General features: G+C 35.2%; 3 protein-coding genes and 1 non-coding gene across 4 annotated transcripts; 2 read left to right on the forward strand and 2 right to left on the reverse strand.

The window, feature by feature from the left end:
- Positions 1-57: 57 nt before the first annotated feature.
- On the forward strand, positions 58-13,760 carry F2KP (fructose-2,6-bisphosphatase). The gene is made up of 23 exons (XM_059573560.2): positions 58-369; positions 492-555; positions 1,149-1,444; positions 1,834-2,046; positions 2,385-2,594; positions 2,704-2,799; positions 3,023-3,121; positions 3,237-3,266; positions 5,393-5,446; positions 5,998-6,051; positions 6,133-6,210; positions 6,325-6,416; positions 6,495-6,552; positions 6,654-6,728; positions 7,218-7,265; positions 9,037-9,134; positions 11,664-11,739; positions 12,349-12,411; positions 12,557-12,648; positions 12,820-12,888; positions 12,989-13,052; positions 13,147-13,212; positions 13,518-13,760. The coding sequence occupies exons 1-23, from the start codon at positions 175-177 to the stop codon at positions 13,593-13,595; spliced, it is 2,268 nt and encodes a 755-aa protein (XP_059429543.1). The 5' UTR covers positions 58-174; the 3' UTR covers positions 13,596-13,760.
- A 1,190-nt stretch (positions 13,761-14,950) lies between these two features.
- On the forward strand, positions 14,951-15,895 carry ATL63 (TOXICOS EN LEVADURA 63). The gene is given in 2 exon segments (XM_059574980.2): positions 14,951-15,658; positions 15,661-15,895. Coding segments are annotated over 2 exon segments (684 nt in total). The 5' UTR covers positions 14,951-15,027; the 3' UTR covers positions 15,714-15,895.
- A 3,738-nt stretch (positions 15,896-19,633) lies between these two features.
- Positions 19,634-19,707, reverse strand: TRNAI-UAU (transfer RNA isoleucine (anticodon UAU)). Its single transcript has one exon. It is a non-coding gene; the product is annotated as a tRNA-Ile (tRNA).
- Positions 19,708-21,344: 1,637 nt separating this feature from the next.
- On the reverse strand, positions 21,345-25,154 carry ZIP6 (ZIP metal ion transporter family). The gene is made up of 3 exons (XM_059573922.2): positions 24,499-25,154; positions 24,239-24,388; positions 21,345-21,919 (listed from the first exon to the last, which is right to left on the reverse strand). Exons 1-3 carry the CDS (start codon positions 25,114-25,116, stop codon positions 21,605-21,607), a joined length of 1,083 nt encoding a protein of 360 aa, XP_059429905.2. The 5' UTR covers positions 25,117-25,154; the 3' UTR covers positions 21,345-21,604.
- Between the last annotated feature and the right edge of the window lie 1,789 nt (positions 25,155-26,943).

Raw genomic sequence — 26,943 nt, forward strand, 5'->3', positions numbered from 1 at the left:
TTTAATTTTTTTTATCGTTATTAACTTATTCTCTCTGTTTTCGTCTCCATCTCTCTCTCTCTCTCTCTCTCCGCCCCTATCCAATACCAAAAGAAACAAACGAACTCAGAATACATTTATCTCATTCAGTCCCTTTGCTTAAAGCATAGGGGAGAGCAATCGAAAACAAGAGCAATGGGGACGGGTGTGTCGAAGAGTAGAGAGGACGGCTCGCATGGAGGCGAGGAGGAGCGAGAGGAGAGCCTGGACCAAGCGGGCGGGCAGCTCTACTTGTCGCTGAAGATGGAGAACTACAAGCGCAAGGGCGACATCATTCCCCATGTCTATGGCTCCGTCCCTCTCGTCGGCTCTTGGGACTCCTCTAAAGCCGTAATCAATTTCCTCTCTCTCTCTCTATAACACTCATTCTCTCTGTGTTCTCTCGGTTATGTTGTATTGGTTTTTGATGTTTTTTTTTTTTTTTTTTTGTTTTAATTGGGGCCTTGTTTTAGCTTCCGATGGAACGGGAATCGGCGTCTATGTGGGAATTGAGCTTTGTTGTTCCTCCTAATCACGGTAATTGTGTTGATTTTGTCGCTTCAATTGCACCAACTGCTTAGAGCATTTTTTGAAGGTACTTTTACTGCTTTTGGAAAAGCATAGAAAGCGTTAACGTGTGCTCAGTAAACCAGTAAACACACGCTTATTAGTATGCTAATTGATGAGTTACATAATTTTTTTTTGTTTAATTGTTGTTTTAGTTTGAAAAAGAGAATTTTACTCAATCAAGAAAACTAGCTTTGTTTTCTATCTATTGAAAATTAGGTTTCAAACGGTGAAAATAGAAAAGGAATCCGGTTATTTCAATTTCCAGATATCACCGTGGACAATTAAGCAGTAATTTTTGACTGCACCAGCTGCTTAAAGCATTTTTTCAGTATTTTTATTGCTCTTGGAAGCACAGAATACTCAATACACCAGCAAACAACCCTCATGCAATGGCTATTTGATTAACATAATCTTTATTGTTTTGATTGTTGTTTAAGTTTCATAGAACAGAAAGATTCTTTTTTTTTTTCCTAAAAGAAGAAAGTCGATGTTAAGATTTCAAATATCACAACAAAAAATTATGTGATAAATTTTTAGGGGTTGTTTTGTTTTGGGTGTAGAAACTTTGGACTTCAAGTTCCTTTTGAAGCCTAGGTACAATAATGCACCTTGCATAGTCGAGGAGGGTCCAAATCGACTTCTCACTGGGGGAACCTTGCAAGGGGATGCAAGGCTGGCTATATTTAGGCTTAATGCAGATGAGGTTCTTGAGTATCGGGTGTTCATTCACGCCGACAGGGTTTCGCCGTTTGATCTCGCGGCTAGTTGGAGGGCTTATCAGGAGAACCTTCGGCCTTCAGCTGTTCGTGGTATTCCTGATGTCACTATTAATTCATTGCCGGAGATGGGTGCCGAGGTACAGTTTAACTTTCAATGCTTTGGCTTCTATTTTGTTGAAGAGGTATTCTGATGGAAAATAAATTTGAGACATGTTCTTATTCAATGAGCAACAAACTCAGTTGAACTACAATCATAGAATTGAAATAAGAACTTGTTCTTTTTCCAACAGATTATTTTATGTAGTGCTGTTATAATTTTTAATTTTCTTCCTTGACCCAAATTCAGAAGCCATATATGTCTCTTAATTATATTCAAGGTGGCTTAATGTTGAGGTTAAGCTGATTGGTTTTGAAGTTTAGTTGCTTCCAGTGAGGCCTTTCTTGCTGGAAACGTTAGCTTATGACATTTATTTTGAAATGTCTTATATAGCCCAAGTAAAAAAAATTTGTTCCATTTTCTGTGCAGGATAACTCTTCAACTAGTTTGGAGCTTGATCTTGAACATTATGTTGTTCCAGCTCCATCAACCAATTCAGGTTTTGTTTATGCAGCTAACAACACAGAGACCCCAAGGTCATTAGGTCATGCTGGGGTTTTTGCCAGCATGGATGGCCCAGGGAGTGTTTCATATTCCTTTAAGGATGCCGGTGTTTCTGTTGATCGACCTGCAACTATAAAGGTTTTTCTTGGTAACCCATCTTGCAAATATGTAAATTGTACTTTACTATGACCTTTGGAGAAATAGTAAGCTATATCAGCATGAGGATAGGACAGTCAACATTCAGGTGTTCTTTGGTCCATTATGAAATGGAAGTTACTGTATGCAACAGGTAGCATTTTTTTTTGTGGCGTGCTAGCTGATTCAGAACAGTGTGATATTGTTGTTTAAGATGTTAGATAGGACACTGAACTTTGATATGTTTGTTTGAGTTGTGCGTGCCTCCAGAATTTATCTTTTTCTTCTGTAAAATGCTATATTTTTCTGGATCTAATGTTTTATGTTAATTGTTTACATAGGAGATGGAGGTAATTGTCCCTGATTCATCCCGGGTGTATTCAGGTCCTGGAATGGTTGAATCGAAGTCAGTTGGGACATTTTCGCCTTTGCAAAAGCAAGATAGTCACAGGGGTCTTCTTGTGGATAGGGGTGTTGGATCTCCTAGGCTAGTTAAATCAGCTAGTGCAAGTACTTTCACTGTTGATCTCAGACTGGACACAGAAACAAAGGTTTGTTAAAAGTACATTTTCTCTAATAACTGAAGATTGTGCAATTTAATTAATTTCTTCGGTGGTGTTATTTTATTAGATGATCATGTATCTTCTTTTTAATTGTTAGAATTCAATTCCGGCGGCTGCTGGAGCTGTTGCAGCTGCAGCTGTAGCTGATCAGATGCTTGGACCAAAGGAGGATCGACATTTGGCTATTGTCTTGGTATTTCTCTGCATGACCGTTTATCAGAACTGCTAATAAGTTTAATCACTGTTCTCCCAGGTGTAAACTTCACGAGATTGGAATTTAAAGCTTGACCATTAATAGACTGGAAATTGGGTGTTGGCAATAATTACCAACATCATTAGTTCCCCATTTGCTTCATAAAATTAATTCAGGACTACTGTTGAGAATGAATTATTCTAAGTACTTGCTTGTTCTTTAGGTTGGTTTGCCAGCTCGAGGAAAGACTTTCACTGCAGCTAAACTTACCAGATATCTTCGTTGGTTGGGTCATGATACCAAGCATTTCAATGTTGGGAAGGTCATTTATTTTCTTACCATGAATACTCCTTTTACCCGTCAGACTTCTAGTTAATGGGGAAAAATTTGAAGATGAAGGTTATTCTGATTTTTTTTTTTTTTTTTGGTTGCAACAGTATCGGCGGCTGAAGCATGGGTCAAATCAGGTATATCTCTTTCCTGTTTCCCGCTTAGATATCTCATTCATTGACATAAGATTTCTCTTTCCATTCTTCTAAGTTGCCTAAAGTTGGATATGATTAATTTCAGGCAGATTTTTGGCTACAAAATTGATTATAATCTGTAGAGGTTTAATAGTGGTGTGAAAAACTCATTTGGATAGTTAATCTCATAGTGTTAATAAACAATAGCCAGTTTCTGCACTTACCTGCTTCGCTCTATTTCTAAATATTCAATCTTATTAAAGAAACAAGAATTTGCTACAATTTTGGCTATGTTTGTTTCGACGTAAAGCATTTTCTGATGGAAAATGTTTTCAGCTAAAAATACTTTCTGCGAGGACTACTAATTTCCTGGTGTTTGGTTGACACTTCGGAAGTGATCCTGAAAACATTTTTGGTTGTTTGGTTCGTATTGAAAATCTGTAATATTTTTTTATAATCTTATGTAATTAATAGTTTTTATTCACTATAAGATATAACATAAGAAACTAGAAGATCAATCTACTGATTGCATAGATTGATTTCTTATGAAGAAAATAATAAAAAGTACAATAAAAAATTAAATAAAAAATCAAGTATAAATGCTTATGGGAAAAGATTTGGTGTTTTGTTAATTTATTTAAACACGCGCACACACACGTCTACATATATAAAACCACCTGCTTTTATAAATGTTTTTTTTATAAATAATTGCCCAGTAAATTTTCATGAAAAATACACTCACTTTGGCACTAAAATGAGTGGGTGGAAGATGGATTGAGCCTATTTTTGCCCTAAACCATTGACTATTTTTTTTTATTCTTTGAAAAAGTTCACATAAACTCCTCAAACTACTACCCAATTGACAATATCCTTTCCAAACCTTTCAATTGGGACAATGTTCCCCACAAACCACCATGAATAGTCAATGTCTCCCCAGGCAAAAAAATAGAAAAAAAAAAAATAGAAGACAAAAATGGCCCTAAATTTTTTTCAATAAGACAAAAAGTACCTCTATAAATAATTTTTTTTTTTTAAAAAAATAAAAATTAAAACTAAAAATTAAAAATAGAAAAAAATAAAAACACAAAAACCAAGCCACCCCCTTTGGCCAAATGGGGGGTGGCCGAGCCACCCCTGACCATTTGTGAGGAGAACTGTTAGCTCCAACAAGGAGTTGTGAAGCCATGGCCAGCGCCTTCTTTGCATGTTGGATGCAAGCCTTTACTGCCATCTCAAGCACAGAAAGGGGGCCAGTCTTGCAGCCTAGAAATGGAGCTATGGAGGAGAGTCAAAGAGCAATGTTGTCCATGCCTTTACTGTCACATTTTTTTTGATGGCCAGATCAATTGATTTATGAAATGGGATTGGAGGTAATATAGGAAGAATTGATGGAGATCCTAAAGGAGGGATTGAAGGTTGTTTGGACTCTGCAAGCCTAGAAGTGGAAGCTGGGGCTGAGCTGTCGCTTATTATTGGTGGATTTGCTTTCCGTGGAGAGAACAATGGTGATGCAGACTCAGATGGGGAATATACCACGGGAGATGGGGCCAAAATATGGCTAACCAGAGGAACATTGTCTCAATTGAAAATTTTTTTTTGGGGGAGAGGACATTGTCAATTGGGTGGAAGTTTGAGGGGTTATGTGGACTTTTCCTTTTTTTTTTTTTTTTTTTTGCACCAAACATCGGAAAATGCATAAATTTGCAATATATGTAGAGGAATGAGGAGGGGAAAAGCGGACTGACTTGTGGCTTGGGCCTAGGGATGCAATGGCTCTGTTGTGATGTATGTTAGGATATATTGATTTCTAACAAGAGGGAGTTGGGTTTAATAGTGGTATATAACTGTGGTGGCCTACAATTGTTAGGGCCTTTTTAAACGAAGTGGTATGAAAGTTTTTGCAGGAGGAAGTCCTATGTCTTTGAAATGTCTGGGTTTTCGTAGTTTAGGAGAGAGGGAGCCCAAGTATTTGCAGGAGAAAGTGTTGTGTGTTTAAAATGTTGGGGTTTTCATAGTTTGTCTTCAGGCCATGGTTTCTTTAAAAACATTTTTTGAATCTGAAGAGGATTGCATTAGTTTTCTCAACTTTCTTGAATGATTCTTGATGGATGAAGAATATCTCGGTGCAGTCTGCAGATTTTTTCCGAGCTGACAATCCCGAAGGCATGGAAGCACGTAATGAGGTGAATATCCACTAGAATGATTTATTGCTTTGAGTATATCATGTGATTATGTATTTGTTTTCTATAGTTTACAAGTCTGGTTTTCTTTATTAATACTGATCTGTCAGATCATTAAATGAGTGATGCCAATTCTGTGATCGACGAGGTTACTTGGATTAAATGATTGGTTTGTTTAAAGTTTCTCTGTGATTTGAGCATGCACTTTGCATGAATATAATGATTGGAAATCTAAAGGTCATGATTCACTTTAATTTTTTTGTTATTATTATTATTATTATTTATAAGAAGCAAAAAGAATGGCAAAAAAATAAATCAAGGAAGGATGGAAAAGGAGTAAACACACCGTGAGACCTCACACAATGTTTACATGATTCAGCAGTTTGGCTTATGTTGATGAGGTGATCTTTGGATATGAATTCACCACATGAATATGGTAGTGAGGGACAATATTTGGTTGTTTATACTGTTTTTTATTTTGGACAATTGGTAATATTAACACCATATTAACCCTCTTCTTTGTAAAATAGTTTTAATATATCACATGCTACTAGGTAGCAGCCTTGGCTATGGAAGACATGATATCTTGGATGCAAGAAGGTGGCCAGGTAAGTTCTCTTATGTTTTCTTTTGATATATCTGAGGCATCCATTTAGTTCATTTTTTCATTAATCTTGATTTGGTTTTAGGTAGGGATATTTGATGCCACAAACAGTACCAGGAAAAGAAGGAATATGCTGATGAAAATGGCTGAAGGAAAATGCAAGGTACCATGATCCAAGCATTGTGGGTATAGTTAAGGAATCCCATATATGAAAAGTAATATACATAGTTTAGGCCATTGATACGTTTTTTTTATTTTTTTTATTTTTTTAATGCAGATTATTTTTTTGGAGACACTTTGCAATGATGAACGCATTATTGAAAGAAATATACGTCTTAAAATTCAACAAAGTCCTGATTATGCGGAAGAGTATGATTGCTCTCTGAAACCAGTTGCTTCTTACCTTGATTGAAAGTTGTGTGCCTAATAATTTCTGTGCTCCTGCAGGCCAGATTTTGAGGCAGGATATCGGGACTTCAAAAATCGATTAGACAATTATGAAAAGGTAATTCTCTCAAACGCACTTCTACAATTTGGTCTTGGTGAGATTTGGTTACAGGAATGCTTATTATCTTGCTAAAATATACACTGCATTCCTCTTACTAGGTTTATGAGCCAGTAGAAGAAGGATCTTACATTAAAATGATTGATATGGTCAGTGGAAACGGTGGACAAATACAAGTAAGCTTGCGGACTTTGTTAATAAGAAGGATCTTACCTCAAAATGTTGTGAACCTATTGAATGTACTTTTTTCTTTTAATTGTGCACTATGTTTATCTGTTGAAAATTGCTTGATTATTATTGACAAAATTTTGGATGTTGTATTAGTTTTTTATTATTTGCTTTAGCACAAACATATTTGATGCATTCACTACCTCATGTTGTTGAAGATAGCAGTGCCTGATAACTTTCTGTTTTATTTTAACTTAAATTCAATTAAATGGTACTTTAGTTCATAACACTGGCGTTCCTGCCAGGTAAGGAGAGTGGCATGGGCCATTTCTTGTCCATTAACAATGTTTGTTGTTTGTTGTAAGTTGTCATTATTTTTTTTCTTCCCAAAAATCCTTGGTTAGATGTTCCTTCATCTATTTAGTCTTCTTAATATATTAATCTACAGTGGTGTCCTATGATTTTCAACTTGCTGACGACCTTTTTTATTTGTTCAGGTGAACAATATCAGTGGCTATCTTCCTGGGCGGATTGTGTTTTTCTTGGTATGTTGTACTGTGAAAAATACGGTCCTAGCATATGTCTTCCTGATTTTGTAAGGCTTTGTGATCTTTAGAATCTTTTTCCATCTTGTTTGTCCTTTAGGACACAATTTGGTCAACTGCACAGCCAACTCTAATCTCAGCCAATATATATCGTGTAAAGTTGGATACACAAAATAAATGCATTTGAAACTATGATGTTAATGTTCCATGGATTAGCTTGGCTACATAGAGCGAATCTTTAACATGGCGAGACCGGTATTTTGGTTCACAACTGTTGTGCAAGGAATTATCATTTTTGCAAGTTCTTAATGAATATATGTCCTAGTGGCTGTACTATGTAAACAGTTGGCATGCCTATTTTGTCAAAGATAGCTTTAGGATGTATTGCACACCACATGTCTATATGCTATATTCCATGTTTTATCTGCAATATGTGATCACCATTTGGCCTGAACAAGATAATTTTTTGGATAAGTAACCTGGCTTGAATAAGATCATATTATGAGAAAAAAATGTCCTAGCCACCCTAACATATGGACATTGTATTAATAGCAGAAGTAATATCTGTGAACCATGATTGTTAATAGGTGAACTGCACCATGTGAAGATATTAATAGGAGAACTGCATTATATGAAGATATATCTAAACTTCTTCATAAAAGGTTCCCCATATATACTTACCAACAGATTTCTTCGGCTTAATTTGAGCTTGTAAATAAGGGGTGACTTTTACATCACTATTAGTTTTGATTGAGTTAGAATAAGGTTATTTGGAAGATGCGACATTTGGGTTCGTGGTATGGGTAGAGAAATGTGGTATGCTCTTGTGCCTAGTATGCAGTATTGTGGGGGTAGACTTAGTTGGTTCCCTACTTAAGCTTGCAGTATGCATTAGAATGCTATATGTATGTAGGTATGTATGTATGTACACATTATCTGTGGATTTTAACTATATGTAACGTGGGAAATGCTGTATACCATATTTTTATCCTATAATTCTGATGTGACAGTGTCAACTAACCTTTAGATTTATTTCTTTTTTAACAAGGACTAGTCTTATGGTTGGTTTGGACTGTCACGTCATGTGGGATAATTGTAAGATAAAAATGTAATTTTTAGCATTACTCATGTAGCATATATAAACACAAAGAAAATCAAAATATTGTGTCTTGACAAGGATAAAATAGCATCATTACACTTTGCATTTACATAACATCAAAAGAAAATTTTAAAAATTAGGTTATGTGTTTTATTTTGGGTTTGAGATCAGATGAATTATTTTATTATTACAAAAAAAAAAATTTCCATTCAGATTTTTAATTTGAGTATGAGTCAAATCCAATATTTATGGTTTTCAAAAGGAAAAAATAACTATTAAAAATCATTACACTTCTTTTTTGGGTATCAGATTAATCAAATATTCTACTCTTTCAATAAGGAATTTTTTTTAATGATTAGATCAGATTCTTATTTCATATGAGATCAAGTCAAATGTTCTATTTTTTCAAAAAGGGAAAAAACTATAGAAAATAAAATATCCTTCGTCCTTCATTAATCTATAAGATGAAATCAGTTGTTTACTCTTCGAAGTTGGGATTGCCAAATTTAGAGAACCTTTTTTTTTTTTGATAAATGTGGTTCCCGGGGGGATAGGGAATCTGGTAACTATGGTATAGAGTTATCTTTGTTAAAAATGAGATCATTTTCTGCTGTTACTATCTTGATTTGATGTTCATATTCTTGGCATGTATTTTCATTATATCTGTTGCAGGTAAACACACATCTCACACCTCGCCCAATTTTACTTACTCGACACGGGGAGAGTAAGGATAATGTCAGAGGCAGGATTGGGGGTGACACTGAATTGAGGTATATCTTTCTAACAACAATCAAGATAGTATTTTACTGGTTTAGTTGCTATTTCTAAGAAATTGAAAGTTCATGAGTGCATTTCCACACTTGTCGTGGGAAATAAAACACTTGCTTTTAGAATTTGTATCATCTATCTTGAATAACCCTCATACTTTGATAGCATCTCTAATTTCCATCAGTTTATACTGGTGATATTTTGTTAGTAGCTGAATTCACAAATAAAAATGTTTCTTCAAAAGTTTCTATAAATACTAGAAATGCATTTCAGAACCAAGTGAAACATGCAAGAAACAATGGATTGATCATACAACAGTAGTGTGGCTGCCGGTTTTTGAAAAACAAGCCTGGACCCCAAGGCAATCACCTAGAGGGGGTGAATATGTAATGAGCAACGACAATGGCAATTTTAAAAATTCAACGCAGCACAAATAATCAATATATCAAACCACATAAAAGAAAGAACAACATTCATACAATCAACACACTTTTTATTGTCGAAGTGAAACCCTTTGAAGAACGCTTCAAAAGTAAAACACTTTGAAAAAGCCAAATCTAGGAAATCAGCTCACTACAGAAGAATTAGAAGTTTACAATAAGTTTATATTCACAAAACCTTTGTAAATGACATTCTATTGTACTGAACAAGTGACCCACTCGCTTGCTACCACAGTAATTCTCCCAAAACCTCTATATAATTCTTCTATTTGATCTTCCTTAATTGGAACTCTGAATAGATTGATGGTTTGTTGATGGTGAAGGGTGTGGTTTGATCAAAGCACTCCAAGAGATATAACAATGGAAGCTCATAACCACCGGGATAACGTATCAAAAAAAACAATGGAAGCTCATAACAATAAGCACTATCTATCAAAAGGCTTGAGCAAAGCTCTAATCTTGCCTAGTGATCCTTATAAAGTGCAAGGATGAAAAACCTAATCTGCATGTTGAAAAGCTTTGAACCCATGCAGATCATGTAGCGGTGTTAGGATGCCTAAATAGTCCCGTCAGAAGGCCTCTAGGGTTTCTTTTGCCTCCGTAGTGAAATAACAAAGATGTCAGGAAGGCTAGTTGACGCTAGTGCTGACAAGGCTCTCTAGAGTGCTACTGGAAGATTCACGTTAGGACACCTTCGATGACACAGTTGCAGGACCAACTCCAAATTAAAAGACCAAAATACTTGGGTGTAAATAAACTTAAAAATATTGTTTTGATCACAAAATAAGCCAACATTAAAACCTAACGGGTTTTGAGAAAAGTTTCCTTTGTGGGAAATTGTTTACAAGGATGTTTGATATTGGCAATCTGACAGTAGAATTTGGAATCTCCCCACTCATTTTTCCATTGATTGGAGGTATTGCTAGTGAGTAATGCTAGAAGTAGGACTTTTGTTCCTTTTTTATCCCCCAAAGTTGATATGATTTTAAAATCACCATTGGATCAAAATCTAATAGTGATCATCCCAAATCTAATGGTGATTTTAAAAAACACATCACTTTTGGGTGATAAAAGGGGGACAAAAGTCCTACTTCTAGCATTAGAAGGGTTCAACCACCTAGTTTGGGGGTGGTTTCCTAAGATGATGCAACATATCTGAAAAACTTTTTCTACCAAAACATTAATACTGTCTGTTGAGGATATTTTACACAGCCGGACTGGACGATGGATTACTACAAAACAAGGTTCACCATAAAGACGTTGGCTCATTTTGTTGCAGTCCTGTGGCTCTACTTGAGTTTCCTTAAGATCCGTCTTCATAGACCAAAAGGCCATTTTTGCAAGCAAAAATTCCAAAGGACTGAAATCTAGCCTTTTATCCTTGATCCTGAGAATATTTTAAGATCATAGATTCGTAAAGAATGCAGGTATGACAAAAAATAGGGTGAAAATCATGAGCGCTAGTAATTGGTTGAGGCTGGGTGATTTCTGTGGTGTAAAATAAATATATAAATTGTTGGCAATAATAATGACTTCTAAGAAAAGCACGCCAATAATTGATTTTCACAAAAAACACACCAGTAAAAACTGTTAAATTTCGTAAACATTTAGTTGTCAAGACAATCAATGCAAATACCAACTGTTACTCATAAATGCATCAGAAAATGGAAGGTCATGTTGTTCATCTGATGGTTGAGAAACTAGAAAGTCCTTGTATGTACTCCTTGTTTGATGTTTAAAGTGAATATTAGGTATATAACTATAATAATGATCAACATGTGCCAATGGTAATTCCACTTGTTAGGTTTCATTTAACTCTAAATTATATTATGATCATCTTAACTTCTGTTTGTCTGTACCAATCTTCTTCTGTCATCTGATTAGTTTTTGGCTTTTTGCTCATCATAACTGTTAGCCCTGTCCATCTAAATCTAGGTTTCATTTTCTTTGATGCTGGAGATGTGCTTTTTTTAATCCACTCTGCTGTTGAAGTTTTGCATTTTAATTTCCTTCTGAATATTGTTTCCTCAACAACAAAGTTTTATATCTTGAGTGTCACTTACCCATCTATATTGCAAATTGTTTGTACAGTGATCGTGGAGAAATTTATTCAAAAAAACTTGCAAACTTTGTCGAAAAGCGACTCAAATCAGAAAGGGCTGCTTCTGTAAGATTCATCCACATGCATGATAGTTAATTTTTTTGGTATATTTTACTATGATGCAATGCTTGTAAGTTGATTCTTGTTTCTAGAACTGTAAAGGACCTTACCCCTTTGCTCAGCAAACAAATAGGTACTTTTATACCTCACTTCTAACAGCTGATTAAGTTAGGAATATGAATAGCATTTAGTTAACATTTAAATAAATTAAAACAAAAAAAAATTGGCTTAAGAAACAAATTGATAATTGTTGTTCTATTACGCGCTTGATTTCTCAAGGGCATAACATGATAGTTTAGGGGCAGACCTGGCCTCCTTCAAACGTGAGTTTGGAAAATAATTCTCTGGATGATTTTTTTATTTACATTAAGTAGTTTTTAAAAGAGGTTTGTATAGTTTTGGCTCTGTATTTAAAGTTAGGTCACAGCATTTGGGCCATCTAGTCTTGGGTTTGAATGTTTACATGCGTAAAACTCTTCTAGAGCTAGTCTCGCTACTTGAATATGTTCTTTGGCCTTCTTTTTTTTTTTTTTTTTTTTTTTAACTCTTCTAGAGCTATCAATTCTTGAACTTCTTGGATCTAATGGCTAATTTCATTTTACTTTTGTGGTTTAGATTTGGACAAGCACTCTGCAGCGAACAATTCTGACTGCAACTCCAATTGGCGGATTCCCTAAGGTTTATTTTGATCCATCGGAATGTCTTTGACTTATCACCATCTTAAGCCATATACTTACGGCTGATTTTGGTGTGATAGATAGATGTAGGAATTTTTTCTACAATTACCTATATGGGATATAATGTAATTTTTTACATATGGTAGATACAATGGCGTGCACTCGATGAGATATATGCTGGAGTTTGTGATGGAATGACATATGAAGAAATAAAGAAGAACATGCCTGAGGAATACGAGTATGTTTTTTTTTTTTTTTGTCCTTTCTTTTTAAATGGTAAAGATGAAGAACGCGTATACTTTTCTAAATCTATCCAAATAATAGTTTGTTCTGTAAATTTTGTTGGTATGAGTAAGCTGTATTTGCTGTGAGATTTATCCTTTATAATTATGTCTTTATAAAATAACAGGGGACGTAAGAAGGACAAGCTGAGGTATCGGTATCCTCGTGGGGAGTCTTATTTGGATGTTATTCAAAGGTATGTAATTTGTAGTACTAATGATTCATGAGTTTTCTCAAGTCTCTGAATACATAGTTTTCCGACCTGTTCAATAGTATTAACATCTCCACTAATGCAGGCTTGAGCCTGTAATTATTGAGCTTGAACGACAACGGGCACCTGTTGTTGTGATATCTCACCAGGTTATATACATCATATGGAACTTTTGCTTTTATGAAATTCTGATGTTGTGGTTATGATCCCATTTAAGCTTTCATTATTTCTTTATTCTTGCAGGCAGTATTGAGAGCATTATATGCTTATTTTGCTGATAGGCCTCTGAAAGAAATCCCACACATTGAGGTAATATGGCCTGCAGCGTTTGTTTTTGTGGTTGACTATGCTTTACATTTCTTGTTGCATGCTCCCTTCATGTTCCCTTCTTGCTCCTCAACTACGCCATAAGAATGAGTAATGTTATTTAGTAGATCATTGTATGACTGTTATATAATTGGGATAATATAGCAATGAAAATCAGTCTTTAGATCAACAGAGCTTGTAAGAATAGTTGATTTAATCGTGTTTGCTGGGTGTATTGGATATACATCCTAATAGAACTAGTCTACTGGTTTTTAACATCCTAATATAATTGAAATACTGGTTTTCAGGTCCCGCTTCATACTATAATAGAGATTCAAATGGGAGTTACAGGTGTCCAAGAGAAAAGATACAAACTCATGGACTAGATAAGTTCACAAGAACTTTTTAGTTTTTAAGCTTGTAACTCAAAACTGTTGAGGCAAGTTTGCATTCTTTTAATCCTCATTCGTTAACAAGATGTAACATTAGCATAAAAGTGACATTGTATCAGTATTTCAATAATCATCAATGGAAAATGATTTCATTTGTCATCTCTGCATGAAATAAGTTGGTTATTTTTATCAATGTGTTTTGTTTTTTTGTTTGAAAAAGTGTTATCATGACATAAAAGGTGAAAATTGATTTACGACTCATGTAAAAAATTGTTGTGTCGGATTCGAGTTATCTAAAACTATATATGTTAATCTTAATTCAATTCATTTAATTAAAAAAGTTAAATCTTTAAATTTTAATCCACTTATTTCATATTAAGTTTGTATCAAATTTGTAATTCGTGTGAAAAAGGATAGGACCTCATATTTTCCACACCCAAGATTTCAAAATCTTGGATTTTGGCTATAGATTGCGTGCCTATGACTGAATCCGAGGTCTGTCATAAGTCTGGTACATTTATCACGAGATGGGTCGGAGGGTCACAACTCACGAGCCTGTAACGAAGGCTAAAGTATGATGATTTGCCTAAAACATGCAGCATAAAAAGGTGGAAGCTAAGTGTAGTAGCAGCAAATCATGGCTGAAGAGTCAAAAAGAAGACCCTGGTTACATTCACAAGTCACCCCTGATCCCTCACCCAATACTCACACCTAACTCCACCGGGTCCCCCGTCAACCCTACGAGTCTTCCACGCAAGAAAATACCAAAACTAGTAAAGCAAACAAAGACCCGAAAAAAGATGGGCCTAGGAGAACCGTACGAGAATCCTTTGCATAAACATTTATAATAATTATTGATCTAAATCATTAGTAATTTAGATAAATAATAATTTTTTTTTTTTTTTTTTAATGAAAACCCACTTATCTGAATAAATTTTAAATTGTCGGGACACGTATTAAGGAGGTGGAAGAGAAAATTAGTAAATGAAAAATTGGGATCCCTCCGGCCTCCTATTTGGTCTTGTGATCCGTACCACACCCCCACTAAAAAAATGTATGTGAGACACAGCATGAATCAAAAAAAGCTCCCACCCACCCTCTGCTGCCGTCGCCTTCACGAGTCGTCCATTTCTGCCCTCTTTCTCTCCTCTCCCATGCATATGAGTCTCATTATCTCCTTGAATAAAGGGATTCTTTTGACTTCAACGTACCCCCTACACACTCTCACACATTAACATACACAAGAGAGAGAGAGAGAGAGAGATGTAGTAGGGTGTTGCTAAGAGTACACGCAAATCCCAACTCCCCCATTGTTTAATCCTTTCACAACAACTTCATTTTCACGTAAACCTTCTCTTCCGCCACGCTATACAAAAAGGAAACAAGAAGAAGAAGAAGAAGATTCCATCTTTCCAACACACACACAATGACCCAGTTGGTCCAGAGCATTTTCTCCTACGACGGAAACATCATGTTCGCCGCCGTAATATCTCTACTCGTCGTAATCCTCTTCGTCTTGCTTCTCCACATCTGTGCGAACTGGTTCCTGGCGCAAGCCCAGCGACGAAGGCGGCGCTCCATGGCCATCTCGCACGTGCTCAGGCCCTCTCGGTTCCGCAATATCCACACATTAACCATCGACGCCTCTCTTTCCAACTCACCCACAAAAGGCCTCGACCCGTCTTCCATATCCGCGATTCCTCTGTTCTTGTACAGCTCGGAGGAGCAAAATCACGGGTTGGATTGCGTCATCTGCTTGAGCCCGTTTGAGGAAAACGAGATGGGGAGAGAGTTGCCCAAGTGCCGCCACGCGTTCCACGTGGAGTGCATCGACATGTGGTTGAGTTCGCATCCCAATTGCCCCATTTGCAGAGCTCCGGCGGCGTGTGATGGGACGACGACTACTTCTTCAACTGCGGATTCCTCCGACGATCAGTTGGGTTTGATCGGCGACGGGGATTCTGCATTGGAGGTTGTGGTTGATATCCCAAGTTTCGAGCTTGAGAGTGATCAGAATGCGGTAGCAGTGGCAGTGGCGGGAGATTCCGTACCAGTATCTCCGTCATCTTCGTCGCTGGGTTGTTCGTTGAAGAGGATGCTGAGCCGGAATAGATCAGAACGCAAGATTTTCCCGTCGTCGAATGCGAATGAAGTGATCAGAGATGACTGTGCTTGAATGTGGATACACAGTTGTTGTTGTTGTTGTATAGATTTCTTGGCAAATTGTCATGTTTTGTGATTGATTGGGGCTGTTGATACTGAAACGTCTATTTTGGTCGGTTAGTGAGATCGTATTATTGCACTTGTGTTCCTACTCCTAATCACTAGCTCTCATTTGTTTGATTGAAGCATGTTTTTTACGCACCCAATTTAGTGTAATTGGTAGGTGACATTTGGTAATTTGCTACTTAAATTCCACTCAATTTGAGTAACGCAATCGAGCCGAGATTGTGGGATCCACCTACTTCGAACATACGAGGCCAAAATCCCAAACGCATGTATGGTAAAATAATGTTAAAAAATATGCGTTTAGTGTCATTCTCTTCCATATTACTTCTAATAGATTAGTAATGCGAATGATAACTGTTATAATGAATCAGTGAAAAAAGTTAGTTATACACTTTGATTAGTCAAGTTATTATTGACGCTTTGTAAAATTACTTTTTAAAATTACTTATAAAGTTCAATCTCAATCAATAAGAAACTATCATGAAACTTAGCATTTTAAAATACTTTTATAATCCAACTTTTTGAGTTGTCCTAAGTTTATGTACATGGTTTTGTGGAGCTTCCATATTTATGTGAGAAAAAACCACTAAATCAATAAATTCAACATCTCGCTAATCAAGTGCACGGAATAGTATAGCTGAATTAATTTACTATTAAAATTGCTAGAGATTCAAACAATAAACGTTTTTATAAAACATGTTCAGACAAACAAGGTCTTACAAAGACTCATGTTTAGTGTTTAAATTACTAACCACATCAATAACAATACTAAAAAATCTCTATGGGCTGTGGCCGATAGTAAGGGAACAAGAAAGTATCTCAATAGTTATATTTGAAAGGTAAATTTGTTTTTTTTACTTTATAAATAACAAAAATGTCGATCAAACATAACTAAGTAAATGAACGGCAGAGGATCCAAATTTACACTAATTGCGCGGTATACACAGGATGTACGGTGAACAATGAATATGATATTCAACACAAAAAGGTGGACCTATTATGGTTGACTAGACAAGGATAATGGGGACAGAGTAGGGAGAGGAGGACAAAGACCAGCTGTACAGCCTTCCATGTTTTCTGGTCACTCGTCAGAGAGCGTTTATAATCAATCCTTCAATTGATCAATCAATTATTATGTGAAGGGAGAAATTTTTTTTTTTTTAAAAAAACAATTATTATGTGAAGAAGAATGGTCAAACAAGTGCTGCAATGCAACGCTCTACATTTAATTTCGGATCCTTGTCGCCATCTCCGCCTCTTTCAAATTTTCAATATGTACACAGAGGCTTACAAGGGAAGATTATCTAAGAGTTTATATAAGGACCACTAGAATCGTAATATACTATCATATTTTTAAGGACGATGTTAATGGCGGTTCACTCTATTGATACTGATCTAATGGTAGTCATTTTTCTTTTGGCGGCTCCACTCATCTATCAGTATTTTAATCTAACCGACATTGTAGCTACCTTTGATATCAAATGATACAAACCTTGGGTAGAACTCACCCTTAAAAACCAACTTATAAAGAAAAGTTGCCCAATAACCTATATATTATACATGGTCAAGATTATACTTAACTCATGTGGGACACTAGGATCATAACAGAGTTCGACTCTCGAAATGAGAACCTAATGAAGTTGGATTAGGCTCTGGCTCAATTGAACTTAAATGAGCGCTTGTAATTCTTATTGTCTAGGCCTCTCATGTGTGGCTCACAGTTAAACTTGAGGAAATATCTGCAATTTCCATCGTCTAGGCCCTTTAAGTATTGCTCGTAGCGAACATGTGCTATTATAGTCACCTCATAGCTAAAATAGTTACAGTTGCTCTCCTCCACCAACTACGTTTGCTTAAAAAAACAAAATTTAGCATTCATATTTTATTGGATAAGTTTCTATATCTTTTAAAAAAAATTAGAATATTGGTCGATAATTCAATATATCAAACTGATATTATCTTAAAAATATATAATTTTAATTAATTTAATGATATATATTAATTTAGGAAAATTACAGTTTATCCCCTCAAAGTTGACAGCGTTTTTCAATTCGAACACCAAAATTTAATTTTTGCAATCCACCCCCCACAAAGTTTCAGTTTTTTTTTTTTTTTCAATTCGACCAATATTATCCCAAAATTTTCATATTGCCCATAATTTTTATTTTTTGATGGTGCAAAAATGGCCAGATGGCCAAAGGGGTAGCCCGGATTTTTTTAAATTTTTTTTATAAAAATAAAAAAAATAAAAATTATGGGCAATATGAGAAGTTTTTGATATAATTGGTCAAATTGCAAAAATTTGAAACTTTGGGAGAGATAGATTGCAAAAATTAAAACTTTGATGTTAGAATTGAAAAACGCTGTCAACTTTAAGGGGATAAACTTTAATTTTTCCATTAATTTAATATAGTGTTTTTTTATTTTCCAATCCAAAAACTTTTAGATGTATTATTAGTACTCGTAGTCGTAGCTGATGATATCAGGCTAACGCCAAGGCAGTAAACGACAAGTAGCAAAAGAACATTTTCACTTTTCTGTTTGGATGTTAAATCAAGCCGACTCCAAATGGCAATCCTCGTTTAGCCAAAGTGGGCCTTGGGCACGTGATTTGAAAGACAAGACTTGGGATACACTCATACAAGGACAAACACACTACTATTATTATTATTATTATTTTATACACAACCCTTCATTTTAATTATCTTTAATTTGGCCGAATGTGAGACTTGTATCAAAAATGTTTGTTATTTAATAATTAACTTAATAAATTACACGTAAAAATATGCTATATATAAGATCAAATAGAGCCTATTCATCATAAACTCCTAATTAAGAACTAACTTTCGCTTGATGAGACGTGATTTTGTTGGATTAAACTCCATCTTTACCACTCAATAATGTGTGTGACAATGATTTTATATAGCATGACTCAGGATTCAAGGCTGAAGCTTCAGTATAAAAGGCAAGTACTAATAGCAGTGAGGAAGAGAGAGTGTACTATGCATTCAGGACAAGCATGTGGCTATCATCTTTCTGCAAGTAAAAGATGCCATGCCATCAATGGTCCCCTTCTGCTAGCAGCCAAGGCTTCAGAATTTAGGGGAAAAAAATATATCTCTCTTTGCTGAAACAACACAATTGAGACTAACATATATATATATATATATATATATTTTTAAAAATTTACAATTCAAAATACAGGCTTTCATAATAAAATGCTACTTATAAAGTTGGGTTGCCAAAAAAAAAAAAAAAAAAAACCTACTTCTAGCACTAATTAAGGGAAGAAGATGATCAAGTGTGTGTATGTGTATAATAAGGTGAGATATGTGTATTTCCTCATAAGATTAGGAGGACACGAGAATAACACTAAGAGAGCACATAACATTCTCCTATCGAATTATAGTTGGTGCATTATTATTTATCGAGTAATGTTAGAGATGTAATTCAGGCACCCTAATTGAAATCTATATTTAATTGATGTAATAGAATTTATAGGATATAATTAGGGTTGTGAGATATTATCATTACACTTATATAGTTTTAGTTTTTCAATTTTGAGTTTGTAATTATCATATCAGTAAAATCACTAGTTTAAAAATATTTCTAAAAGGTAAAGACTTAAAATAAATAAAAAATAAATAAAAATCTGAATTTATGGGCTTTCTAATGAAATCCATAAGAGGATGCTTGGTTGGGATTGGGCTTGTTCGAACTTCGACTCAAAAAGGCCTAATCTTAAGAGAGGAGGCCTTTATATACTCTGGATTAAAAAAACAACCAAAATCACAGGACATGGATGGTCCCGGCGGGGCTCGAACCCGCGACCTTCGGCTCATAAGACCAACGCTCTAACCAACTGAGCTACGGGACCTTGTTGATGATTCTATGATGTGTTTTACAAACAAATAGGCTGCTATTTAACAATTATCTTTCTAGAACGTATAATGACCTGCATCTTACCAACTTGATTGATCATGACCTAATTAATTGTTATGGACCAAATGATTGTTTCTATAATACATTTTTGTTTGCGTGAATAATATTTCTATTACTGAACATATGCCTAGATGAGGGCTTGCTTTTTGTGGTTATTTCATCTAAAATGAGAAACTTGCTATAATGGACAAAGGATTATTTTTAAAGTAACACTAGGACGTACACTCAAATATGATATTATGTTAATCAATTTCTTGTTCCCATGAACCTCCACATCATCCTTTTGACAATGAAACACTTCAACAACAAAAAATAAAAACCAATCAAATTGAGAAAAATTAAGTTAAAGCAGAACTTAGATATGATATAAAAGGAAGACAACGTACGTATTGGACTTATCGTCAGTCCATTAAGAGATAGAAAAATCAATCTTTTCTCAATTATTAGAAGTATTTATGGTAGTATATCGATAAAATAGCCCGAGAGATAGAGTACGTAAAGAGAGAATGAGAGCACGAAAGAAAGAGTGAGAATATAAGAATTTTACGTAAGAGAATTGATAAGCACAATTCCTATAGGCGATAGCATAAGCGGGTTTATTGCAATGATTAATTTAAGCGGGTCAACTAAAATTTGGTTAAGAAACTATTTTTAGCTAATTGAGCTGTGAATGTTGTAAGATATTCATTAGCTCATAAAGACAAAGCCCACCTCATTTTTCCACTTAGCTTTATCCCATCTTATCAAAGGGGCCATGATCCTCTCTATATCTGCACTTCCGTTTAATGTGAGAGATTGGAGATGAAACATTAAAGAAAGAAAGAAAGAAAGAAAGAAAGAAAAAGAGAAAAGAAAAGGGAAGATATTGGAGATGACAAAGGAGGCAGAAACAGGGAAGATTGGTAAAAAGGCATCAATATTTTAAGACAAAGTGGGTTGCTTTCACGACATGTTACTGTAGTCCAATTGGGATTCACATATGACCATATGAGACACTTTGGAAGGGGCCATCATCCTTTTCATTTCAAGTAAAAGGATTTATTTGATAGTTTAAATTAAATTTTATATGATTAAAACTTGTGGATGAGGTTTCATATATATATATATATATATATATATATGTGTGTGTATACGTGATAAATAATTCATATTTTCGTAGCTAGAATTGTAAATGTTTAAGTTTTATTGACACACCCACTTAAATATAATAAGAGCATGTTTAGAATTGTGTTTAAGAAATAGAGCTTTTAAGCCAAAAATCTCTTCTTCTTTTTTTTGACAAAATGTTCATTTTTTCGTTTTTGCCAAAATTGCATTTTGGCCTTTTTTTTTTTTTTTTTTTTTTTTTTTTTTTTTTTCAAACAGACTTTTTAAGTGTTAAACGCATTTTGAAGCAGTGGAGGGCGGATCCCAAAAATATTTTTTTAGTTTTCTTGATCATATATAGTACCTACTCCTCTTTCTCCTGCCCCTACTCTTCTTCTTCTGTCTCTTCTAATACGAATTCATAAATTCGCTACTACTTTTAAGCTCCTCAAATGCACACTTAAACAGATTATAAACTTGCATATAAGTGTCGCCATGTAAAATGTGGCATGGTAAAGGAAACAAAATCCTCTATTCAAGGAACATGAGAATTGGAAAGAAGATTTGTTCAAATGCTGACCAATCTACTTTTGATTATGTCTCCAAGATTTAAATGGAGAGAGAAACAGGGAGAGGCTAAGAACATGGTACCAGAAGTTTTGAAATGTACATTCCCATATCATGAAGCCTCCCCCATATGATTCCAATTCCTATGCTTTTTCACAAACAAAACACCATTTCAGGCCTCAAGCCCAGATGGCAAGGATAGACATTGCAGTAGAGCCGAGGGTTAAGGCGATGTACGAAGTCTTCTTCATCCACGGACTGGAATTCATCATCTTGTTGTGGAAGAAATCAACGGCTATGAGATCCACCAGAGCCATGTATATGAGTATTCCCGAAGAGAAGGACCCCAACAACCCCTCCATGATCAACGCATTAGGGTTACTGTCATCGTAGCCTGTCGCTGAGAACAGTATCATCCCCATCACGATCCCCACGGGCGTTGTCACTGAGAACATAAAGCACATATAGGCAGTCGTTCCGAACCCAAATCCCGCCTGTAATTTTCACCCGCATCACGTCATTAAATTGATAGGAGAATACGGTGAAAATAAGATATCGGAGAAAATACACTTTACTCCCCTGAATTATTTACCAATTTACACTTTTAACCACAATATTTAAAAAGTGACACTTTACTCCCTAAAGTAGTTGACATTGATATTTGACCCCATGAAGTACACTTTACCCCCTGAAGTATTTTGAATTGACAATTTATCCTTGAGTTGACACTTTACTCCCCCAAAACTTCGTTACTTCGGGAGGTAAAATGTCAACTCAAAATACTTCAGAGGGTAAAGGGTAATTCATGGGGTCAAGTGTCAATACCAAATACTTTGGGGGAGGGTAAAATGTCAGTTTTTAGACATTGAGGTTAAAATGCAAATTGGTGGATAGTTAGGGGGTAAAATGTACTTTGATTACTTATCACTTTTTTGTTTTTATTTTAAATCATTTGTACTATTTCATGAAATATATTATTTCTCAATGGTTTTTTTTTATTTTTTTATTTTTTTATTTAGTATTTTAAACAGACATCTAATTCACGTAGATTCTCGCATATAGGTGCACTTAAAAATCGATATCTCTAATAACAAATGCTGATTTAACAATCTAAAATGCCATTTCTTTGACTAAAAAAAAAATGCTATTTAGTATTCTTTCAGCATTTTCCTAACATTCTAAGTTTCTAATTGATGTAATATGCTCAATTTTGTCTCCATGAAGTAGCTCAATTAGTTGGGAGAAGTGCTAGAGAGCAAAACAAATGAATCAAGAAAAATTTTCAAACTGACATGATAATGGTTTTTAAATTAAAAAAATACAATTCTCTCTTTCTTGTCTGCCACTCACGGTCTCCCTTGTCTGCTATGTCGGTTTGGAAATTTTTCTATGTTCATTTGTTTGGCTCCCTAGCACTTCTTATCAGTTGGAGACCACGTCTCATGAAGAGGATGTCACTAGTTCGAATCTCTCTCCCCTCTTGTACGGACAATTCAAATATATATATATATGTTCAATTTTCTCTTTATTTATTTTTAAAATAAAAAAATAAAATTGATCCAAAGGTGACATTTGACTTGCAATGTTAAATGACATCTAAAAAAAATCATTTGAATTTTCAAACAAGTACTTGTCATCGGTCACAAAGTCCAAGTCGTATCGATTTCCCTTATGCAAAAAGACCATCGCTCGATATTAATCAAACACGTGTCCACATTTGGCGTTTGCGTCTTGCATCGGTCGGTTGTATTGACTGTCCAGGGGCAGGAAGTTCTAGTGCGTTCGATAACTTTATATTTTGCTTCAAATAATATGTATGATGTCCCATTTTTAAGAAGAAAAAAGTGAAAAAAAATAAATTTTATTCATTTTACTCAATCATTCTTATATTTTTATATATATATAAAAAAAAATTAGTCAAGACTTTTATTTTTAAAATGCACAAAAATTTTAATTAAGAATAAGAAATTTATAATTTTTTTTTTTTTTTTTCATATCCAAACATCTTATTTTCTTTCAAAGATATTCCAAAGTAAATATTTATTGGATAAACTTTTCTTCAAACTAAGTCGGGAATGGAGTGATTTTCATATGCATTATTAATAGGATTAAAAGAGTTCAACCTCTCTCCACCTCAATCGAACCAAGACAAGATTATTCGTAATCAAAACTTGTAGCAATTCGAAAACCCATTTACTTAGAAAGTCACATAATCTAAAGGCACCAATGTGTCAGACCCATCAACACTCCTTCCATAATTGTACCATATCAATTAATGTCATAACATTATCATGTGCCTATAGTAATAATCACAACGGCTATCTCTTTAACCTACCTTTCAACTACACCCTGTGATAAAACTACCTACATCCTAGGAGCTTCAAAAGACAGTAAATACCTAGCCATTTAATATCAATCATCCTCTTTGGATTTTCTCCCAAACTCCATTAACCCAATTTCAATGAAGTTCTTCTAGTTGGAACAAATTCTTTCACCCCCTATATTAAACTAAATTAAACTCAATGAGATGCATTTTACCCGCATTAAACTATATGTCAAAAAAATAATAATAATACTACTTTTTACACTCACTTCACTTTAATAAACGTGTTTTAAGTATTTTTTATATATTAATTACTTAAAATACGGCTAATTGTCAATTAGTCAGCATATGTGTTCTGTCAGCATTAATAAAACCAGTAAGAAAACTTGGAGAAAATTCATTGGGAAGGAAATTGTGTACCCTAATTTTGACAAAATTATAAATTATTGTTTTTATCGAAAAGTCTAAATAGTGTAATGGATGAACTTACCTGAGCAATGCAGCCACCGAGCCCCATGCCTTCAAAGATCTGGTGGAACGCCAGCGCCGCCACCAGCGGCCGGATGGTGCACTGGTTCTGAGACATCCCCATCGTCACTCCGATTATCACCGAGTGGAATATTATACCTATCTCCAACACCTGCATGGAAAACGATTTTATAATAATTTAAGAATTGAAAACCGAAAATTAGTATAGTAATTTGGTATTAATAAATAAATTTACAAAAATAAAATTAATTTCCCGACAACCTGCGACACCAGCCTCTGCTTCAGTCTAACCAACTCCTCAACTCGCTGCTCATGACTCGGTCCCAACTCGCCCGCTTCACATCTGGACTCACAGGGTTTCTTGGTCTCCATCAGCTCATGACTCGGTCCCAACTCGCCCGCTTCACTTCTCGACTCATAGGGTTTCTTGGTCTCCATCAGCTCCTCCTGCGTCAGCGCCGGCACGGGGGCGTAGTGATCGCGAGGGTTCTGATGGCTATGCTCCACGTGCGAGCTGGCGGTGATGTCCACGAGGAGAGCGAGAAGGGCACCCACCATGGTGACCAGGCCGGAGAAGGGGAAGTCCTTCCAGGGGTGGCGGGAGGCCACGCGGCAGTCGGAGAGGGCGTCGAAGGCGTCCGGGAGGACGTGGACCAATGAGGTGGACATGATGACTCCGGCCGCGAAGCACTTGATCACCAGCACCGCCTTGTCGTACAGAGGCTTCCCTTGGAAGTAGCGAGCCAGCATTACCGGTGAAGATATGCCCACCACGCTGGTGAAGAAGATGACCCAGATGGATATCAGCTTCAGGTGCGCCGCCGCTTTGCCGTCCCGGCACGCCAGGGCTCGAGCCGTGTCCTCTACACACCGAGCCATGGATTAACCAGCCAATGCAACTCGCACGCACCAAGAGAGAGAGAAGTGTAGGTGTAGGCGTAGCCTTTGTGGACTTTTGTGGGATTGAGTGGTGTGGAGTCCACTATGGAGAAAGCCGTGATAAATAGAGTGGGCCTTTTGATAAATATACATACTTAGTGTGATGTGTGTATTTTCCAATATTCGTCTTTTTATAATATGGAAAAATTAGATTCATGTAAAACAATTTTTTACGTGTGAGTGTGACTCTTCACTTCGGATCCGGATCCCAAAATTTGCCCTTTGGATTGTTAGAATCTCTATGGACTATGGTGTTCATTTGTTCCAATAAATGGGCGGGTTGTTTTATAAGTATTTGAATAGGTGAATTTCTCATGTTTATTGTATGAATTAGAAAAAAATAAAATAAAAAATGGGTTAGAGATTTTTTATTTATTTTTTAAATGATCTATTAAAATGATGGGTGGTGTTAGGGGTACTACAACTTTTACTACAAAATTATTTAGAAGTTATGTGGCAACTTACAATTAATAAAATAATTAAGTAAAAAAAATGACTTACCCTAATCCTATCGATTTGTAAACGATTTTGTAGTAAAAACTATAATAATTCAAACAATTTTTTAAATTGATATTTATCGTTATTTTTAAGTGCATTTTAATAGAGGAATGCATTTGCATGTTGTAAGGAGAAATATCGAAAACTTTTCCTTCCACTTTTGTGTTATAAAGTTATGTTATAATAAATTAATACTTGTTATGTAATGTAATGATGTGTGTAAGGTGCCATTAGTTTTATGCCTTTTTCTAGTTTATTTAATTTGAGAAGGCTTTTGTTGTGAATTATTAAAAAGGGTTGTCGTTTTCGTGATGGGAAGAGTGAAGTTAAGATGTCGAGTGTCGACAGTGGAGACTGGAGAGAGAGATTTTTTAATTTCAAATATTTCAAAAAAAAAAAAAAACTCTTTGAATGGTAGCTAACCACATTTATTGACCAAAATGACTCTTTGAAAGATAGATTTTTATTTTATTTTATTTTGACTTTCTCATTTGGGTTTCGTTTTTCAAACCCAACTCCTAGATTTTTGTTTGGGCTTTTCTAATGAATTCAATTCATAAGTTAGATTTGGTTGGTTTTCGGCCCTCGTAATCATGCTAAGCCCACATGGTTTTTGCTTTTTAGCTAGGTGCATTAGGTTACAAATAATTGATGTAATAATTATAAACACCCAACTGCTAGCTTTTACTCAACCCGGATCCCATGGTTTTTATCCACAAACAATTGATGCATTAAATAGTAAATACCCTATCATGGCTGCCATTAATGGAAAGGCCATAGACATTTGGATAGTGAATGATTTTTTTTTTAACGGGAATTTTGTTAGATTTTATTGGTAAAATATTAATAGTATAAAGTTCTTATATCACAGAGCGTAAAGCTCTAATAAATCATAGCAAAAAATGATAAGGTTACAAAATTATAGATTCAATCAAGCATTATATATGAATTCAGCTTCCACTAATCCATGTATAATTACAGTGATGAAACAAATATACTCAAGGCAAACTAGATATAAGACATAGGTAGCCTCCAAACTTTAATTTTCAGCCATGAGAGATAATTTCCACACCGATCTACTCCTTCTTGGCCTACAAGGTCAGGAAAACAATTCATGTCCTCAACCTAAAGACCAAGACAAGAATAACAAAAAAAAAAAAAAAAAAAAATCCCCAATACAAGCAATAGTGGAGGAGTATGGCATTGTAAACATACTCGAGAAGACATGCCTTGGCTGGTGAAAACGAGTAGATCTGAGTTTAAAAAACT

This window comes from Corylus avellana, chromosome 8 (genome assembly GCF_965113065.1).
Source record: "Corylus avellana chromosome 8, dhCorAvel1.hap1.2, whole genome shotgun sequence".
Classification (NCBI taxonomy): domain Eukaryota; kingdom Viridiplantae; phylum Streptophyta; class Magnoliopsida; order Fagales; family Betulaceae; genus Corylus; species Corylus avellana.

Coding starts and splice junctions, on each gene's coding strand:
- F2KP (XM_059573560.2), top strand. CDS start 175: ATGGGGACGGGTGTGTCGAAGAGTAGAGAGGACGGCTCGCATGGAGGC. Junction 2,595..2,703: donor GACTGGACACAGAAACAAAG/GTTTGTTAAAAG, acceptor TTTAATTGTTAG/AATTCAATTCCGGCGGCTGC. Junction 6,052..6,132: donor GGATGCAAGAAGGTGGCCAG/GTAAGTTCTCTT, acceptor ATTTGGTTTTAG/GTAGGGATATTTGATGCCAC.
- ZIP6 (XM_059573922.2), bottom strand. CDS start 25,116: ATGGCTCGGTGTGTAGAGGACACGGCTCGAGCCCTGGCGTGCCGGGAC. Junction 24,389..24,498: donor AGCAGAGGCTGGTGTCGCAG/GTTGTCGGGAAA, acceptor TTTTCCATGCAG/GTGTTGGAGATAGGTATAAT. Junction 21,920..24,238: donor TCGGTGGCTGCATTGCTCAG/GTAAGTTCATCC, acceptor TGAAAATTACAG/GCGGGATTTGGGTTCGGAAC.